The sequence below is a fragment of the Theobroma cacao genome, chromosome 9 (assembly GCF_053813885.1).
Source record: "Theobroma cacao isolate CCN51 chromosome 9, ASM5381388v1, whole genome shotgun sequence".
Taxonomy (NCBI): domain Eukaryota; kingdom Viridiplantae; phylum Streptophyta; class Magnoliopsida; order Malvales; family Malvaceae; genus Theobroma; species Theobroma cacao.
This window is the reverse complement of record NC_142647.1, coordinates 311,737-329,890: the sequence shown is the minus strand read 5'-3', so window position 1 is coordinate 329,890 and position 18,154 is coordinate 311,737. Positions and strand designations below refer to the sequence as shown.

General features: G+C 37.7%; 4 protein-coding genes across 6 annotated transcripts; 1 reads left to right on the top strand and 3 right to left on the bottom strand.

The window, feature by feature from the left end:
• Positions 1–682: 682 nt before the first annotated feature.
• LOC18587611 (flowering-promoting factor 1-like protein 2) lies at positions 683–1,397 on the bottom strand. Its single transcript, XM_007011508.3, has one exon. It carries the CDS (start codon positions 1,302–1,304, stop codon positions 1,005–1,007), a length of 300 nt encoding a protein of 99 aa, XP_007011570.1. The 5' UTR covers positions 1,305–1,397; the 3' UTR covers positions 683–1,004.
• Positions 1,398–6,321: 4,924 nt separating this feature from the next.
• Positions 6,322–7,454, top strand: LOC18587610 (fasciclin-like arabinogalactan protein 3). The gene has a single exon (XM_018128129.2). It carries the CDS (start codon positions 6,389–6,391, stop codon positions 7,220–7,222), a length of 834 nt encoding a protein of 277 aa, XP_017983618.2. The 5' UTR covers positions 6,322–6,388; the 3' UTR covers positions 7,223–7,454.
• Positions 7,455–7,567: 113 nt separating this feature from the next.
• On the bottom strand, positions 7,568–10,822 carry LOC18587608 (uncharacterized). The gene is made up of 4 exons (XM_018128130.2): positions 10,443–10,822; positions 9,621–9,717; positions 8,636–8,695; positions 7,568–7,939 (listed from the first exon to the last, which is right to left on the bottom strand). The coding sequence occupies exons 1-4, from the start codon at positions 10,721–10,723 to the stop codon at positions 7,859–7,861; spliced, it is 519 nt and encodes a 172-aa protein (XP_017983619.2). The 5' UTR covers positions 10,724–10,822; the 3' UTR covers positions 7,568–7,858.
• A 554-nt stretch (positions 10,823–11,376) lies between these two features.
• LOC18587607 (Core-2/I-branching beta-1,6-N-acetylglucosaminyltransferase family protein) lies at positions 11,377–17,572 on the bottom strand. Of its 3 annotated transcripts, none has more exons than XM_007011501.3 (11): positions 17,287–17,572; positions 15,739–16,245; positions 14,901–14,999; positions 14,311–14,411; positions 14,150–14,221; positions 13,902–13,992; positions 12,432–12,512; positions 12,146–12,205; positions 11,871–11,993; positions 11,744–11,782; positions 11,377–11,641 (listed from the first exon to the last, which is right to left on the bottom strand). In XM_007011501.3, exons 2-11 carry the CDS (start codon positions 16,117–16,119, stop codon positions 11,513–11,515), a joined length of 1,176 nt encoding a protein of 391 aa, XP_007011563.3. In that variant the 5' UTR covers positions 16,120–16,245; positions 17,287–17,572; the 3' UTR covers positions 11,377–11,512. The 3 variants fall into 3 exon arrangements, with proteins under 3 accessions (XP_007011563.3, XP_007011562.3, XP_088665891.1); XM_007011500.3 differs by having other exon boundaries at positions 15,739–16,191; XM_088809765.1 differs by lacking the exon at positions 17,287–17,572 and adding an exon at positions 16,652–17,066 and having other exon boundaries at positions 15,739–16,191.
• Between the last annotated feature and the right edge of the window lie 582 nt (positions 17,573–18,154).

Below are 18,154 nucleotides of genomic sequence, written 5' to 3'. Positions count from 1 at the left end.
TCCCTTTCTGTCTCTCTCTCTCTCTCAAATCCTACAGTTAGACTTTTTGTCTCCATGCTTCTCTGTCTTTCGTATCACACACTCACACACACACACACACACACATATATATATATATAACAACATCTTCAAATATTTATCCTCATTTTCCATTCCAAGAACAACGTCTCAGAGCTGGATCATCCATACACAGGACATTACTCTCCAAATACCTCAAATCCCATAATGTCTTTTTGTCTGATTGTTCCCCTAATTTAAACAAAGGACTTCGGGATTGATTCTAAACTTACAGGCATTTTCTCCTTCCTTGTGGCATTAATTATGATCTTTGGTGATCAATTTGTGGAGTGAAAGTAGTAACTGTTACGAGGTTTAGCTAGATATGGTCTGCTATATAGAGTGCTGATGATCATTGCCATTTGATGGGATTTGATAACCATCGAAATTGTAACAAATCCATCATTCTCAGAATCATTAGGGGCTGACTTTTTGGTTGTCTTGTCTCTCGACAAAACAACAATTGAAACAAATCCAGGGCTGACATGGCAGAAAGTGATGGGGAAAGCAAGGATGGGGAGGGGGGGGGGGGGGGGGGGGAGAAGGGGGTTGATTGATGGTAAAATCTCAAACTGCTGTCAAGGTCCATGACTTTATTATCATAAAATAAATATACATACAGACATGGAAACAAAAGCAATCCATATCTTTATTACAAACCTATTACAAACACTAGTCCACTTTATTTGAAGCAAGCACATGAAATAGGTCGTCTGAGAGACCTAAAACACTAGTGGAACCATTCCTAAAACATATGCTACACCAGATAACAATGCCCTACAGATGAGCTTGAAGTCACCTCAGAAATTAGAAATCAAAGACAAGGGATCACACAAGAACTAGACTAGAGACTGGTTATGATGATACAGGTAGCATGGAATATATATATATATATATAGGAAAGAGATCAGAGCTAATTTGGCCCAAGCCTGTAGATAGAGCTGAGCTCACATATCCCTCACATGGAAGACATTGGGATTCTTAACGACTATATCATACATGTGAACGGAGCAGAACTTGGAGAAGTCCCTAGGAAGTGAAATCAGGTCAATGGAGGAGTGCTTGTCGAACTGGTAGAGGTCAGGGTCACCCCCGTAGTACCTCTCCCACCCTAAACCCCTCAAAATGTTCTCCAGAGAAGAGTAGGATGATATAACCTCACCAGATGGCAAGTGTACCAAAACCTTTCTCCGGGGACTACTTTCAAGGCGATATACACCATTGTTAAACACCCAAACTCCAGCCATTTTTTGCTTTGCTTTCTATTTATGGTTTGTGGGCAGATAGCTAGGTCGAGGAGCTCGTTTTGCGTGTTTAAGGGAAGGAAAAAAAGTGTTGAGGGTGTGTGTTGGTGATGCAAGGAGAATGAGGGGGAGGGGGTATATATACGAGTGACGAGGGGGACACATAAAAACAAGAGGAAAATACTCTTCATAGGAACAGGAAAGAAGGGAGTGGGGCATACACAAGGGTTGATGATAGGCATGTTTGGCTTTGTGTAGAGAATCTGGATATTGTGGGACCCAATGGGTTTAAATAAGAGGGTACATGGATGCCTTTAGGATGAAATTTAGGGCACACGCACCATCCGTGGGGGTGTGGGTTTTACAAAGAATCTTCTTTTTAGTTGTGCAAGGGTTTTTCCCTTTGCTTTTCAGAATTGGGAATCCTGCTGTGACGCTGTTCTATTAAGTGACTCACAAGATATAATTTTCAAAAGTCAATCGATCGAAAGGGGGTCGGGGTTGTGTTGCAAATGTAGCCCCACTCCAAGCACGAGATGTCCACGTGAAGAGAGCGCAGCACAGTTGTCACTGGGGGGGGAAAGGGGATGGTACTTCCCCCTTTCTTGTCTCGCAACTAGTAAAATTGGTAGTGGGTTTGGTGACTGAAAGGACTAAGAAAGGCATCTGCTCTCTCTGCCTCTGGGCGTTTCCTTTGTTGCTTACTCATCATTGGCCAATCAATTGAAACCTTAAAGTCAGTTCTAGTCATTTTCTTGGCTGCCCTTTTTTCCTCTCTTTCTTCCCTATTTCTATATACACACCAGCCCTTGCTAGTGCCTTCCTAGCTACCAAAAGTACCAAACCCTAATAATTTAGGTGTCTTTTCTTTCTTGCTTGGATAGGTGGAGACTAATTAAAGCTATCAAATCAAAAATGATTTACATCTCTAAGAGGAAAACCTTTTCTCAATGAAGAAACCAAATATAATTAAGGGTGGTTCCTGAAAGATAATCTAATATATAGTTAAAATTTGAGATTTTAATTAAAAAGGGCTCTCGGTTATAAAAATTAATTAATTCTAAAGAAAGAACAGTGAAGTTTACGAAATTGTACATTGTTAGCTTTAAAAAAAAAAAAAAACACTTGGCTGATGTTTTAATCAACTAATCATCACATTTTGAGTACCAAACTGTTCATGGTTTTGTATGTACTTTGATTTGACTGTGAATTATTGGAAGATTAGACTTTGATGATTTGGATTAGGATCTTGTTAAAACACCACTAGAACCTAATAAAGAATCTTAATATTTCAAAGTCAATTCGGAAATCATTGAAGCCTTTTAAGTTCCAAACTGAAAGAGAGAATGGACCACATGCAAGAGTTAGATTTCAGTCATCTTTATCACATTACAAAATTTTATCCCATACATATCTCTCTGTATATATTTTCAGTTTGCAAAAAATCAAAATGCAACATTACCCACATGGCATCACATGGGCTAGATGGTCCTCCCTTACCCCGTCTTGTCAAATCTATCATTACCATGAACTTTGTCACTGGATGTTTCTCAAACATTGCAGCAATCCAATTAATACACATCCTGTCATGCCTTCGCTACAATTTGAGCTAAACTTCCCATCATCTTCCCCCCCCGCCCCTCCCCCTCCTTGTATTTAATCTGGAATGACAGGAAAATTAATACTGCCGTGACACAAGTTGCTCTTGTCACCAGACAATTATCTTTTCTCTAAAAAGTTAGTTTAGTAGAGTCTACAATGTCCATACATATAAGTTCAAGACTTGTAACTTATCAAATGTTAGATTCCGTAACATTCTTTACCATTCGAATTCGTTACATCCATATTGCAATTTGAGTCATCCTGCTTACTTCATTCATTGGAACGCTTGTCGACGTTATATTGTTGTTGCGTCTAGATTAATTAGTTTAAATTTCACTTTATCATGGAGTCATTATTTTCTTTCTAAACGAATTAGGTTAGAGTCAATGCTCGTATTTATAAGTTCAAGACTCTTTACCTATTGGAGTAGGAAATTAGTTGATGGATTTGAGTGTTTTTGTTTCCGTCTTCCCTTGGTTTCGTTTTAATCTTTGATTGGAGTCAGCAGTGGTCCTCCCCAACGATGAGTGAATGGATGGTGCCCTCGTGCGGGGAATGCGAAGGATTGTGCATGCCTTTAGACATCCGAAGGCTCTAGCACAAGGGGTTTCCTTCCTTTTTCTTTCTTTGTGTTTCCGCTGTTCCTCTTTAAGCATGCCACCATGTCCTAAACGATACAGACCCTTCATAGCCCCATGATTTGGTGAATCCTAAGTGATGCCAAACTGCACTATTATTTCTCTTTCCATCCACTCACGAACTGCCACTTGTCTTTGTTCCCGTTTTAGATAAAGATTTCAACTTTTAGCTAACTTCTATCCCACAAGCCTACCTTCCAGCTCACAAATAATTTCTTGACACTTCCTCCCTCAAATAAGAAATTATTCCCGCTTCCTTCTTTCGTAAGTAATATGTTTTCCTGCTGAGGGAGAAGACGTCCGCAAGTGTTTCAACTTTCAATATTGGCCCAACCTATCATTGAGTTAGGCTTGCGGGAGACCTAGCTAGCTTGAAAGTATACTGATCCATGCATATGTTTACTTATGTAAATGACTAAAACCAGCCAACCCCTTGTTTCTGTGCATGGGGATCTGACACGATTGATATCAATTCAGAAAATCTAGGAGTAGATAATATTCCTATAGACTAGTATAAGTCTTTGCCTTTTGATCCTGGAAGAGATCACCAACGAAAAATATCTACAGGGATACGTATCTATCTATCTATCTATATATCTATTTCTATAAAAGAGAGCGCAGGCTTCCATATACTGTACGTATGGAAAACAGAAAAAGCCTGGCCGACGTGAGAGCTTGTGATGGTTCTAGAAGTCAGTCTGAGTCAATCTCCAGGGCATTTGTACAGCTAAACAGCTGGAGTTTGATGAGGTTGGGAAGGAATTTGGGGTGAAGGTGCTTAGTTGGCAGCCATGCCTAGATTCAAATACTCCCCCCCATGTCATTTTCTCATATCCAACTAGGATTCCAAGGGATTTTGGAGGACAAAACCAGCTCAGCAACAATTCCTGTTTGTGTCGGTAAATACATCTTTTTTACTTCTTCCTTGTTACTGAATTTTCAAAGGGTTTTTGACTGTTTTTTTTTTTTAAGGCCAGAGACTTATGGTTTTCCTTTGTCCAACTAGATCGTTTTTCAGGTTTGGTGGGGACATATATATATACCCAGTTTCACCCTGCACCACAAACTTTATCAATACGATTAGCTTTTATCTCTGTGAAATGAGAATCAAGCAAAAGGCAGCCCTCCACTACACTCCATCATCTCATCAAATCCATACTCTCCCAGCACTCAAAGCCTTAGAAAGTTGGAAAGAAGATAGGGATGCGAAACTCACATTAATCCTTTCCCACTCGGCCTTTCTTGGATCCCTATTTTAGTTAATCCATCACTTTTCCAATACAAAATTGAGATATCTTTCATTCGTCCGGAGGCTCTAAAATGATTGCTGACGTTCAGAATCGTATTACTGTCTTTCTAATTAATGCAGTTAAGCTTTAAAAACAACATATACTAATTGAAAGTGCATTAGTTTAGAGGGTGAGGGCATATGTACTCAGAAATATATTAATGACAAAAAGCAAGATAAGGTGCATAATCCAAAAGTAGGTAAAGGGTACCAGATCGGGTATAACCTGTATTAGTAACCAGAACCCCCCCCCCCAGAGGAAAATCTAGCTTATTATAAAGGAATATTGCAAAAGTTAAAGGGAAAGAGAGAAGACAAGAGACTAATTAATGAAAGGTTTGTATTAAACTACTAGTGGTACTTTAGGTTTTGATAAGTAAAATTTATTTGGAGATTCCATATTCCCTCCCAAGAGGAATATTGGGATCTTTTCCTTTATAACTAACTTCATTTAAAATAACCTAAACATCCCTTTCGACTAAGCTTGAAACACATTCCCTGACAAAATTATGCTCCGAAAGAAGGCCATTGTTTCCCACACGCATCAATGAAAGCTAGCTAGGGAATTAATAAACTAATGCATATTTTCTAGAGTCGAACTTTATGGTAGATGGGTTATAATTAAGGAAAAGTAGAAATTTATCGTTTCAAGTGATTATGTAATGTTTTATCTTTTTTGGGTTTTTGTTATATTTGATTCTTTTGAAATTCCTTTTGTACAATTTAAGAAATTAAAGCCATTGCCCCATAGCAATGTTGCTACATATATACCACTTAATATACATAAAATATATGTGTGGATGTCCCCGGAGGGAGGGACAATCAGGTTTGTTTATTAAGCATTTTCATTCCATGAACTTGGCTAAAGGCTATATTGGTAGGCTTCGGCTTGGCCAAAAAGCCTAGGTTTACATGTATTCTGCACCACCATAGTTGACAAATGTTTATTCTCCTTCGGAAATGACAACATTAATTCCAAGAAACCCTCTTCTGCTTTCGGAATAAAGCAAAAATACCATCAGCTTCATTGGCTTCTAGTTCCATCAGACTGTTTCAGTGTTCCTTCCTCTCTCTTCTTTTCTTTATTTTCCTTTCCCTTTTTCCAAGCCTCCTCATATTTCTTGTAGCTAAGCCTGCTAGGATAGGCCGAATTCCAATCTCTTCAGGCCCCAACTTCTGTTGTCCTCGGCCTGACTCACTGAAACCTTTAGGTTTGGGCCGTCTGGCCATTTTCCACTTCGATTGCATTGCTGCAAATGTAAGGGGCGTGGGTTAACTCACAGGAAAATCCACCTCCTGTGACTCTTGGCATGCATTGACCAATTCCCTGTTGTATCGTCCAGCTCGGCATCCTTCTCTCTATCAAAACAAACTCCAAAGATTTACATGTAGAGTGGAAACCTCATTGACCTGTGACCATTCAAGAGAGGAATTCGCTCCCAGCCATCAAATATAGGCACTTCCCCCACCTCTATATATGAGAAGGCATAAACTCGTTGAGCTAGCAGGAATCCAGGCTTTGTATTGGTCAGCTTTTCCGAATAGAAATAGATAAGGATATGGCTGCCAAAGCCTCCCTCCTCTTCGTTTTTGCGTTCTTGCTAGCTTTGTCCACCACTTCTACAGCTTTCAACGTCACCAAGGTCCTAGGACAATACCCGGATTATGGCAGTTTCAACGACCTTCTGAGCCAGACCAAGCTCGCTGAAGAAATCAGCCATCGCCAAACCATTACCATACTGGCCCTGGATAACGCTTCCATCTCCTCCATCGCAAGCAGGCCTAGTGATGAAGTCAAGAAGATCCTCATGAATCACGTTGTCCTTGACTACTTCGATACTTTCAAGATCCAAAAGCTGGGAAAGAAGAGCGTCATTCTCACCACATTATACCAAACCACAGGCCTGGCTCAGGGTCAACAAGGCTTCTTGAACATTACCAAGCTAGGTCCAGGTGAAGTTGTGTTCGGTTCGGCCGTGAAGGGTGCACCGCTGGTTTCTAAGCTTTTGGGGTCTGTAGTTTCCCAGCCTTTCAACTTATCAGTGCTTCACGTTAGCACACCTATTGTGGCCCCTGGCTTCGGTGAGGCGGTCCTTGCTCCTCCACCACCACCGGGATCCCCTCCTCCATCCCCTGCTCCCAAGAAGGCTGCGGCACCTGCTCCCTCGGAGGAGGAGGAAGCTGATGATGAAGAATCGGAAGCCTCAGATGGTGCACCCTCCCCTGCTCCAGCTGACGCTCCAGCGGCCGATGCTCCAACGAAGGGGAAGACGCCCCCGGCACCCAAAGATGCTGATGAAGAAGCAGCCGCTCCTTCCGCTTCCTCTAGAGTGGCTTCAAGCATGGCTGTTGCAGCGGTGATGGGCTTGGTCGCGAACTTAGTAGCCTTCTAAGATATTGCTATATAACGTAAAGAAAGATGGAAAATTTTTTAGTTCTTTTTTTCTAAAATTGAAATTCAAGACGAAAAGCGAGGGGTGAACGTGAGTATTGGGAGAGACGGCAATGGGTAATCTCATGATGAGAATTATTGAAAAGAAAGGTAAAATTGGCAGTTCGGATAATTTTTTTTTTCTATTATGAATTTTAATTAAGAAATCCCGACAATCCAGTTATTTGTTATAACATTATTGTTAATTCTTATGTCCCAAACAAGCATAAAAGGTAAACAAGAATTAAAAAGGTAAAAGCAGCTTAGAGGTGGAAAAAATTAAAAGGTTAATGCGGTTACAGAAAGATAAACAAGAATACAGATCAAGGTTGCTTCGGAAGCAGTATCACTTGGAATCTTCTACAAGCCGACCAGCCAACAATATCCACAATACCTACGAATCTAAAATCATCTGCTGACACATTGAATGATCAAGAACTGAAGATAATACACAAAATGAAGTTTTTCTTCCCTTTTTTCTTTTTTTTTTTTTACCGAGCCCTCCTTTCTACAAGGCAAGTTAATCTGGTAAAACCACAAAATGCTGTCACTGTAACTATCAGGACATACTTCCAGTTCTATGCACACATGGTCCTCATCACTTAATCTTGTCAATGATATCCGAGATCACCTTCTCCATGTCGAGGTCCTTCATTGGTTTAAATGGTCGCTTCATATCCTGCAAAACAATTTTGCAGAATCACAGTTAACTTAAGTAGAGGTTCTTGCAATAATTTGCTGGAAATATCTGACATATAAATCAAATTCCTCTGCAACATATTAAACCTTTCTTTACAAGCAGAACATAAAAACCAAATTTATTCTTGTCAAAAAGAAAATGATCCCACTCATCATCATAAAAATTACTTCTACTAAATTTTAGTAAAGGGGTTTTCAGTACAGCCATGCAGTGATCCAGAATGCTAGATTATTTATTGCCCTCAAGATAGAAATCATCGATATGTACATATTAATTACTAGACTTAGACATGGTCTGCATTCACTAACCTAACTATCGCAGTAAATTTATTTATATCACAAGCTAATTTGTATCATGCAGTGTTCTAAAACCGTAAAAGTTGGTTTATTACCCAAAAATGAACTAGTCTATTGCATCTGTTCTGTATCAAGAACCATGACATAACGGTTGATTTATCATCCTATCATCAACTTTTTACGACAATTTCCTTTTTTTCATAAATAAGATTTCTGTAATTACTAAATCACTCTCATGACTATGCATATATATTAAATGGAAAATAGGGAATAAGTCTAGAAGGCTAACCCAAAAATTGAGTATTGAAGGGTAATTTACAACCATGAAATTACATAAAACAAATTAGCTGTTTGTAAATACTTCAAGAATAAGCTTTACCAGCAGACTTATGAACTTCTCGCCACCTTCCTCTCGTATTTCAAAGCAACCTCTTCTTGGCTGTTGAAAATTAAAAAAGAAAAATGCAAGGATAGATCAACTACAAAATTGACATTTCAACAGAAAAGTCAATAACAAAGGAAAAAAAAAAAAAACAGATTTCAGAAAGATCTTTATAGCCAGAACAGAAAACACAGGAACATTGAAAGCAAAGATAACCTAAAGTGTAAACAATCATGAAACTATATGAACATCACAATCAAGACACCTCTTTCTAACTAGAAGTACCTCTTTGATTAACAAATTGACCCATCATAGATGCTTGGCCCTGGTAAAATCAATTGAGTATTGAAGGCAATATTGCATGTATTAACATTGAAATGTTTGGAGTTAAATTCAATTAGGCATTAAAAATAAGACCTCAAGATATGGTTATTTAAGCCATAAATGCTCCAGTCCAACTTCGTGCATTGTGTATAAATACAATTTCAGTTTTCATCACACAATTATAACACAAGGATCTTTATCTTGAGAAAATAAAATAGATCTTTAAATTTGATGGAGTAATTAGAAACTTAGTACATCTTACTTTATGAAAACCATTGTCAGATAGTCAAAGCATCTATAAATTCAACATCGACAGCAGGTTTCTTTGACAGGTCGTATAAAAATTAAGAACAGAGCTAATAATGAACTGCACTTTCGGAGAATGATAACAGAACCCTCTACTGTATGCTTAAAGAGAGTTGACATGGTACAATATGAATGTCATTAAACAATAGATAATTACAATATGACAAAGAAATAAAAAACCATCCATTTTTTGTTGAAAAAGGACAAGGCATCTCCGCTAAAAGAAGAGAAAGAAAGGAGTTTATCCCTTTATCGGTGTCCACTGCAAACAAGATGCCTGAGGTGTTAGTTTAACAAAGATTTGAAGCGCAAGTAAACTGGAGAGAGTATTTTATGTGAAATTAGTGTTAACCTTTTCAGGGTTGAGCAACACTTTGATGCCAGGGACACCTTTCTCCAAACCATCTTTGACTTGAACAGCCCTTGTCTTGAACGAGTTGCATTGCTTGCTAGAGAAAAAAACAATCATAAACAAAAGATGTCATACAACAGAAAAAAGAAAAGGGCGTTTCAAGTTGTGAGGACCCGAAATTCATTCAATCGAATCCATCAAAAGAGGACCAACAAAGCCTAAATACCTGCCGAGACAAAACGGGAAGAAAGGTTGCTCCGTTCACTCTATCACTTACTAGTACATTTTATTTCCTTCTTGTTAGTTGTTACATCCATTTTTGCGCAAAAATTTAGAGATTTTTAAAAACCAAAGGGGACGAAGCCAAGTGAAATGGGCCAAAGTTATTAGTTGCAGGGGACAAATTGAACCGAAACTAACTACTATAACCCTAGAAGTAGAATTTAGAAACGTCATTTTTCTTATTTGTACATATATTCTCATTGTTCCCGAAAGTCTACGGTCTACACCCAATAATCTGTGGTTTGCTTGCGTTAGCACCAATTTATGAACAACAAAAACATAAGGATTTAAAGATTAGCCTCTTTCGATAGTCGTTGCCAAACCCTAAATTAACCCAAGACGACCGATGGAACAAGAAATGTTTGCAATACTAGTAATTCAACTCTTCTTGTAAACCCCTTAAAATTTAGTCCTCTCTCTTCTTCGAAAAAGAATCCTTACAGATCATATTTGTACAAAAAATAAAATAAAATAAAATACAAAATTAGTAATACAAGTTTGTGGAGAAATAATTAGAAAGCAAAGCGATAAGAAACTGACCAGTGTTCTACTACTACAGTCTTATTGTGGGACCCATCTTCAGAGACGGTCAAGTCCTCAGGCGCAGCCTCCTCCACAGCTACAGCTACCTTGACTTTCTTCTCCTTGGCACTTGCGTTCGCTTTTGCCTTTGGTTTCTCCTTGTTGGGCTGAGCCAACTGGGAAGACTCGGCACCTGGCTGCTTTGTCATGCTCCGGGTCACCCTCTTCAACGTCTCTTGACCTAGAGGCTTGGCTTCCCCCTCGTTGCCGTCCGTCACCTTTCGCTTCCTGGGAGCCATTTCTCTCCTCCTTTCTCTCTCTTGTTTGTTGTGGCTTGGGTTGCGTTGCGACGGTCTCCTAAGCAGCAGCTGATATTTTTGGTATTCCCGCGCTCCAATATGGTAGGGAATTTAAACGGACGGCATCCGCTCACTCATTTCTTGATTAAATGCTCATGGCCCTTGATGCTTAATACTATGTACGGACAGAAGATGAGGTGTCTGGATGTAAATGAAGGACGGGGAATGTGCCACGTGCTACACAGTGGATTCTCATGATTACAGTCAGCAGATAAAAAAAACGAAAAAGCCTTCTCTGCGTCTTTATGGTTTTGCAATTAATTTAGTATTACTACCACTATTTCTGCTTCTATTTAACTACGTAGCAATAATTACGTATTTAAATTAAGGATGCACCCCTTTTTTATGATCTGTAAAATCACAATTGAATAATAATAATATATAAAAATAATCATTACATAAAAAAAGAAAACCTAGTTACCTTTTAGTTAAAGGGGAACACAACAAACTATGTTTTACGAGTACAAAAGAGGAAAAATATATAGATGAGAGCAGAGAAAAAAGAAGGCCAACCCAGCATCATTCCCCGTGCAATATGGTTGATTTAAAGCACTGCGCTGCGGGCTGGGTTCGGCTCCATCCCAGTAAGAATATTTCATAATACTAATATCAAAATTTATCATTGAAAAATATCGGAGATTTTGTTTAATTAACAATGGGAAGCGAGGCAGGGGATAAAATGACATTGATCCCACCAAAAGAATAATAACATTTATCATTAGGAAAGCCCTACACTGTTGTGTAATTAGAGAAATGGATCATCAATCTGTCCAGGGTTTCTGGATAAAACTTTCGTGCAAATAAATAACACGGTCGCTTCACTGTGTTCCACAAGCAAGGCCCCGTAATCACTCTCCTCTGCACCCACAACCAAGAAAAACAGATGGAATAGTTGTTGCTTGTTAGTATGTTTACTTCTTCCAGAAAACATAATGCAAGGAAAAAAAATGAACCTTTCACCTTTGGATCACTCGTGAAATGTACGCTCTTGTCAATGGACTGCAAAGGCAGACAAGTTTCTAAGTCTATACCATGCCACATTCATAAACAACACCGAAACAAAGATATTTGGGATTGAACAATGTACCGTAAGGTTCCTGAGGAACTCATATGTAATATCTTGAGCCCTAAATGATCTGGGATGCCACTTTGCTTCAGACCAATCAACATATGTTACTGACCTATTTGCGATTCCGCCAGGATCAATCATCTGTAGTACAAAAATTAATTGGGGTAAGGAGGTTGATATTTTTTATTTTCGTGTCGAGGAGGGGGGGGCAATAAGGAGGTTGGTTATATGCAATAAACATGAACTAAAGGCAGTTTTGATGCAAGCAGAAGAAACAAGTCCGATGTACCAACATTGAAAAAGGTTGGCAAGTAATGCTCATCTGCATAGCAATTGCGCCCATCCATATTTGGCTGGCACAAAAACATAAGATGTATGTTAATAAAACAACATGCATAATTTTTTTTTTTTCAAAAACTCCATCATATAATGGAATTGTGGTTAGTATTGAAATTTGGACAAATGAACTTATTATGGTGAGTTTGCAACAGAAACTGATAGAAAAGCAAAATTCTAAGAATTATTCGTACACGTACACTGCAGGTTATAAAAACAAACTAACTGTGATGAGCAGATTACCTTGCAGTAAAGCCTAAATTTTGTGTAATATAGGCTGTCTGCCATAATTATTATAGCATGCTGTCGCTTCAAGGAAAACCACTGAAATAAAATATGAATCAAAACCAACTAAATGTATGAACCATAAAGATAAAACTCTGTTATAAAAAGAGGAACCATATTTAGCACCAAAAACCTTACTGTGTCCTGCCAATCCACTGTAAAAAACACTGAACAACTCAACAAATCTTACACTATGAGCCATTAATTGCTCAGCACAATAAACCAAAAAAATACAGTAAATCACTATTAAATTAAAAAAAAAAAAGAAAAGAAAAGGGAAAAGGGGGGGGGGGGGGGGGGGGGGGGGGTGGGGGGTGCAGGGAGTTGGTGGGACATTAGAACTGCACTAATTCAGGAAATTGGTTACGCCTATTCTACTGGCAGATCTCTGAAACTGTTTGGCTGGCTTAAATCAGAGATTTCAAAGTTGAATTAACGCAGCATGCAGTAAAATCTATAATCAAAGAATGACCTGATAGCTCATTTATGCACAAAGCAAAATAAACCCAAAAAGTAATTGTCCACAATTATCTATTGTTATGAACCTGGAATGCCAACGTCACTGAGAAACAAATGGAGGAGTAGAGGATGACATCCTCACTGAAAAAGAAATAACAATCACAAGTACAATATCCACAATATGTTACACTGTATTCCTATATGATATATAAGGAAGCCCTAATGGGGAATTCAGGATTCCTTGATTTTTTGCTTGGTTTTCTATACTGAAACAGTATCAACTATCAACCCTGAAATCAACTAAGCTTTCAGTGATCATGCACACAATATAAAGTGAAGTTTAGTTCCAACCACTGTTCTAACTAATCTCATGATTAGATTTATCTATAATATGATCTGTAAATTAGATCTGAAAAAACTTGCTTAAATTCCCAAATAGAAATATCATATTCTGTTGTCAAACTCTTCAGTTATTATAGAGGCAAACAAGAATAACAGTAAAACTGATAATACTTAAAATATGCTAAAGCATTTTTTCTTTCACAGTTTATAAAAAATGTCTAAGAACCATAGTAATCTTTTTCCGACATCCCATCCACCATAGGATAGCTTATAAAAGCTATAGTGACTACATAAAAGAGGTGCAAGCTCAAGTGCACTTCAATCAATTCACAGTCTTCAAGCTTACTCAGTTGAGAAAGAAAGGGATGTGGTCCAACTTTAAACAAGAAAATATTTCTAAATTACATTATTGATCAAGGCAGGAATAGCAATATCAATCAACAGGGCTATTCTAACAGATGCCAACTGGAAAGACTTGGCTAATAGCCAGACATCTAGGAGTTCGAAAACATTCTTGAAAAAGTTCCGATATGAACCACATTCCATTTTACACTTGAAATATCAATTTCGTTTTTCTGGAATTGGTTAATAAGCACAAAGCCACATTATGACAGTAAAAGGATTTACCTGTGAACCTTTCCGGAAAGCGCTCTTTTCAACTTCAGGCATCATATGCTCTGAATACCTCCCGGTTCCATGTGGACCAAGATCCACAAAACTGATGAGAGAGAGAGAGAAATGAATTGCGGGGAAAGTAATTTTTATACACTCTTAATATTTCAAGCAACAAATGAAAAAGGCTTCCATTTTTCTTTCACGAGGTTTTCATACTAAGTTACATGACAGGATAAGAAAACAGTTTCGATGTTGCTTACCTGTCAATAAAGCTGACATTGGTTAGCATCAGGTAGTTGTACACATAGTCAAAGTTGTGTAGCGGTATGCAACTGTAGAACAAGGTTAAAAAAGGGGAGGAAACTTTAGATAAATGCCTATCATAAGAACATTAAGACACGAAATCTGATGCCTCAATTACCTATCTGACAGCAACACAAACTGCTGGTTATCAGGGTCTAAAAGTGCATGTGCTAACAGTCTCCTCTCAGCATCAACCATGGAAATTTTTCCCCAAACCACCTGCATTAGATAGCTTCTTCTTAGGAGGCACTATATAATGACGTTCAAGCAGACATGTGAAGTCAATGGAGGAAAAAGGAATACTGAAGACAGAATTCATCAAAAGTTGGGGAACAGAAGGGGTCATCATCAAAACCAAAATTGCATGTGCACACCCATCTTTTTTCCTTTTCCCTTCTTTGCTTTGGTTGAGAACCTTTTCAAGCCTTAAGTAGGCAGAAGATAAACTTAAGCATTCAGAAAGATATACAAGTTCCCCATATATATTTCAGCCAAAGTGTAGGAACACAAAAGAAAAATTCATGGAAATTTGACTGAGAAACTAATTTAACAATCCTCTTCCTTTCTCAACAGATTAAGGCCAATAACACCCTCTCAGAGTAAAATTCAATCATGATTCTCTCAACCTTTTTGATGCAAACAGTTCCAGTAGCTTGATGTTATAATCTTATACCTAACAAAATGCTTAAAATGACTAGTTCAACCTACCTTTTCACTGTGAATGTCTCGACCAATAAAATAACGACTTGTGTGTACTGGCTTTCCTTTGGAAGCATGTACAAAAACAGAGAATCTGTGCTCATGGCCCTACACGAAAAAATTAAATAATGTGATTTGGAATAAAATTTAAACTTGCCAGAGAAGAAAGGAGCCATACCAACTTTGAGAAGGATAAGAAGTTGCACTAGATAACACAGCCAGAAATCATTAAAAAAAAAAAAAAGCCAAGGAGATCAAAGTTTTCCATCAAGTAATGATTTGTATTTTCCAACTGTTTCTCAACTAATCAATTTAAAACAAGCTTGTGAAGTGTGAATCAGCCCCCAGAAAAGGCAGTGATTGATATCTTCACATTTGATGTAATTTGTTTGCCTCAAGAAAATTTTAAAAAAGAAGGTAAGAAATCTCAGGCTAGCTTTCAGTTAGAGAAGTTGGGAAAGCCTAGAAACAAAGACTTGAAAACCACTGTTCATTAGACATCAGCATCTATTGCTTTCTTTTGCACTTGTCAGACCTGATGCCAAATTTTATGCCTATCTCTCATTAAAGGTAAGTTTTTTAGCCTTTTTTTTTCCTTTTGATTAAATAGCTAAGGACATTAAAATGTTTGCCTCTGTTTGGGAACTTAATCTGAAAGTTAAACATGCAATGAGTTGAACACTGACACCAAAGTCCATATAACATACAAGTCAATTTCTGACCACCTAGGCAGCCACATAGAAAGAAACAGAAGAATTCTTAGATTGGAAACACTTGCAAATGAGAAGATTCATAAATGATGCAAAGTCAAGACAAAATTATTGATGACCAAGGAACAAAGCCTTACACGAAAGAACTTATCCCACAGTTCCTCAAAAGGTAATGTCCCTGGAGTCAAAAACAGGAAAGCAATTTTCGATTTCTTCGATAGTATAGGAGGTGTCTTGAGGATTTCCCTAATTACAACCTGAGATATTGTCTCATCATCACTTAATTCCCTAGAAGGAAATGTCGGTGGCTGGTTGTACAAAGTACAACCCCTTGAAGAAAATATATAGCAGGCTGCCGAACTTGTTGGAGGGTAGACATAGGCAGTAATCAAAAATATGCTCACAAAAGTTACCAATACAATAATCCACACTGGCCTCTTCAGATGCGGGCGCTGTCTTGAACTAGACATGACTAGAATATCTTTTACACCTAGCTGCCATGCACGAGTTGTCTTCATCTAGATTGAAGGCAACATATCAGTATCTCAAAGCATCACTCAGTTTCCTTATCTCACCATCTTACTGCTTCACTGTTGAGTGCAAAGAACACTATGCTGATCAGTTTATTGGAATCAGACCGTAATCTGAAATGGGCAAGATGGGAAACAAATACAGCATCAAAGTGATGGATACAAGCATGCTTAATAAACCTCATAAAGCATTTTTTTAGGATAGCAAAAATATAGTATGTAAAGCAAGACCACAGCCACTATTGCTATTTTCAATCACACACACCATGTTTAAAATGCAGATTAAGGGGATCTGATCTCCTTAAGCTTTGCCACAAACAAGGGAAAAAAAGTAGAAAATATAGTCATCAAAGGCATAATGGCCAATATAATTGAACCACAATATGAGAGGAGGAGGCATATAATCATTCTTAGAATTCATGATAACAAGCTTTAAATCTTCAACACTAACTATGAAACCAAACTAGTTTGACAAAAAACTAAAGTAGGAATTTGAAGTTAAGAAGCAAGTGATCCTAACCTTTATTTTAGGTATATGTTAACCCGTTGAGTGATAGAAATATCCAAAACCAACTCTAAAATGTGTTAGTATTATGTCGAATTGGAGGTGATGAAATCTAGCTATAATCTATAATCACATACTATGGAAAACAAGGATTCTCTGAACAGCCAGATACAGACAAATACAGAAGATTTCAGCCTTTAAATCTTGATAGTGAAGGTGTATGCATGATTGTTAAGCAGTAACAATTATGATTATTGATGCATTGGCTCCTACAAACAGTGTTTATCAGATTCCAGCAAATCAACTCTATCTATCAGGCCAATATTAATTCCGATGAAAACCACTGGACCAAACAGAAAAGTCAGCTTCCACCCCCGATTCAAATACCAGTTGAATAAATATGGAAAAGAAAAAATTAAAAAAAAAAAAAAAGAAAGAGAGAAATCATAGTCGAAACGAATAAAACTCCGATTTGAATGACATTAGAATTGACATAGCATTACCCCGATGTGATTTCTACGGGAACAGTCAAACTCGATTAAAAATGTGAAAAGAAAGCGGAAGCAACCGATTCATGTTGCTGTCAATCGTAATCCACAGCAATCTAGATAAGGAAGAAGGCGCGTAATCACGACGAAAGGTAAAAGTACCTGGAAAGAAATGTGGCTGATCGAGCAGAGATGCAAAGAGATCAGAAGTAAGTGGAGAGATCTAGTAGGAGTGCTAATATTGAGATCGGCCTTCGGGCTCTCTCATCTTGACTTGGGGTTGAGCCGGCGATTTAGAATGCTCCTAGTAATTTATCTTACTATTACTAGCAAATATTTTTCAAAGTAATTGTAAGTTTATGCTTTAAGCAGTAATTAAATCTCATTGGAATCTTTTCGAGCTCCAACCATGGTGGCCCGTACGGGTATCTCTGTAGTTTACACAGTTAATTTAATTTTGTTATGCTCCTTGTTTCCCTGACTTTTCTTTTTGTCATGCTTTTTCGTATTCCTTTAATGCCTTTTGTGCCCTTCGCTACCCGAAATTCTAGTGAGGTTCCATTTTTTTGTCCTTTAAAGAATCATTCAAACTTGGAATTCAATTTCCCATCTCCCTCGGATGAGTTGGATTGGATCACCCTTTTCCCAATTTTACCCTTCACATGATTTCTCCTTGCTTTCTCGCCCACGTATTATCTACATAATCCTAAAAAAAATGAGACATAAATAAACTCATAAACTAACTTTTTTTGGAATTAATACCTAAATACGATAGTCTTTATTTTATATGATCGAATATTTATTCTGGGAAAAAACTCAATTAGTATTTTAAAAAATAACATAAATGTCACGTGATTGTGATTTATTGAAAATTATTTTAGATTGGACATTTATATATTAGTTACATCTTTACATGTCCTTTTGACTTTTCTTACAATGAGTCGTGTCTTAACAAGTTCTTTGTAATCTTTTAAACTCAATTTTGGGACCGTACCTAAGTACTATGGCTCTATTATGGTTTTTTTTTTTT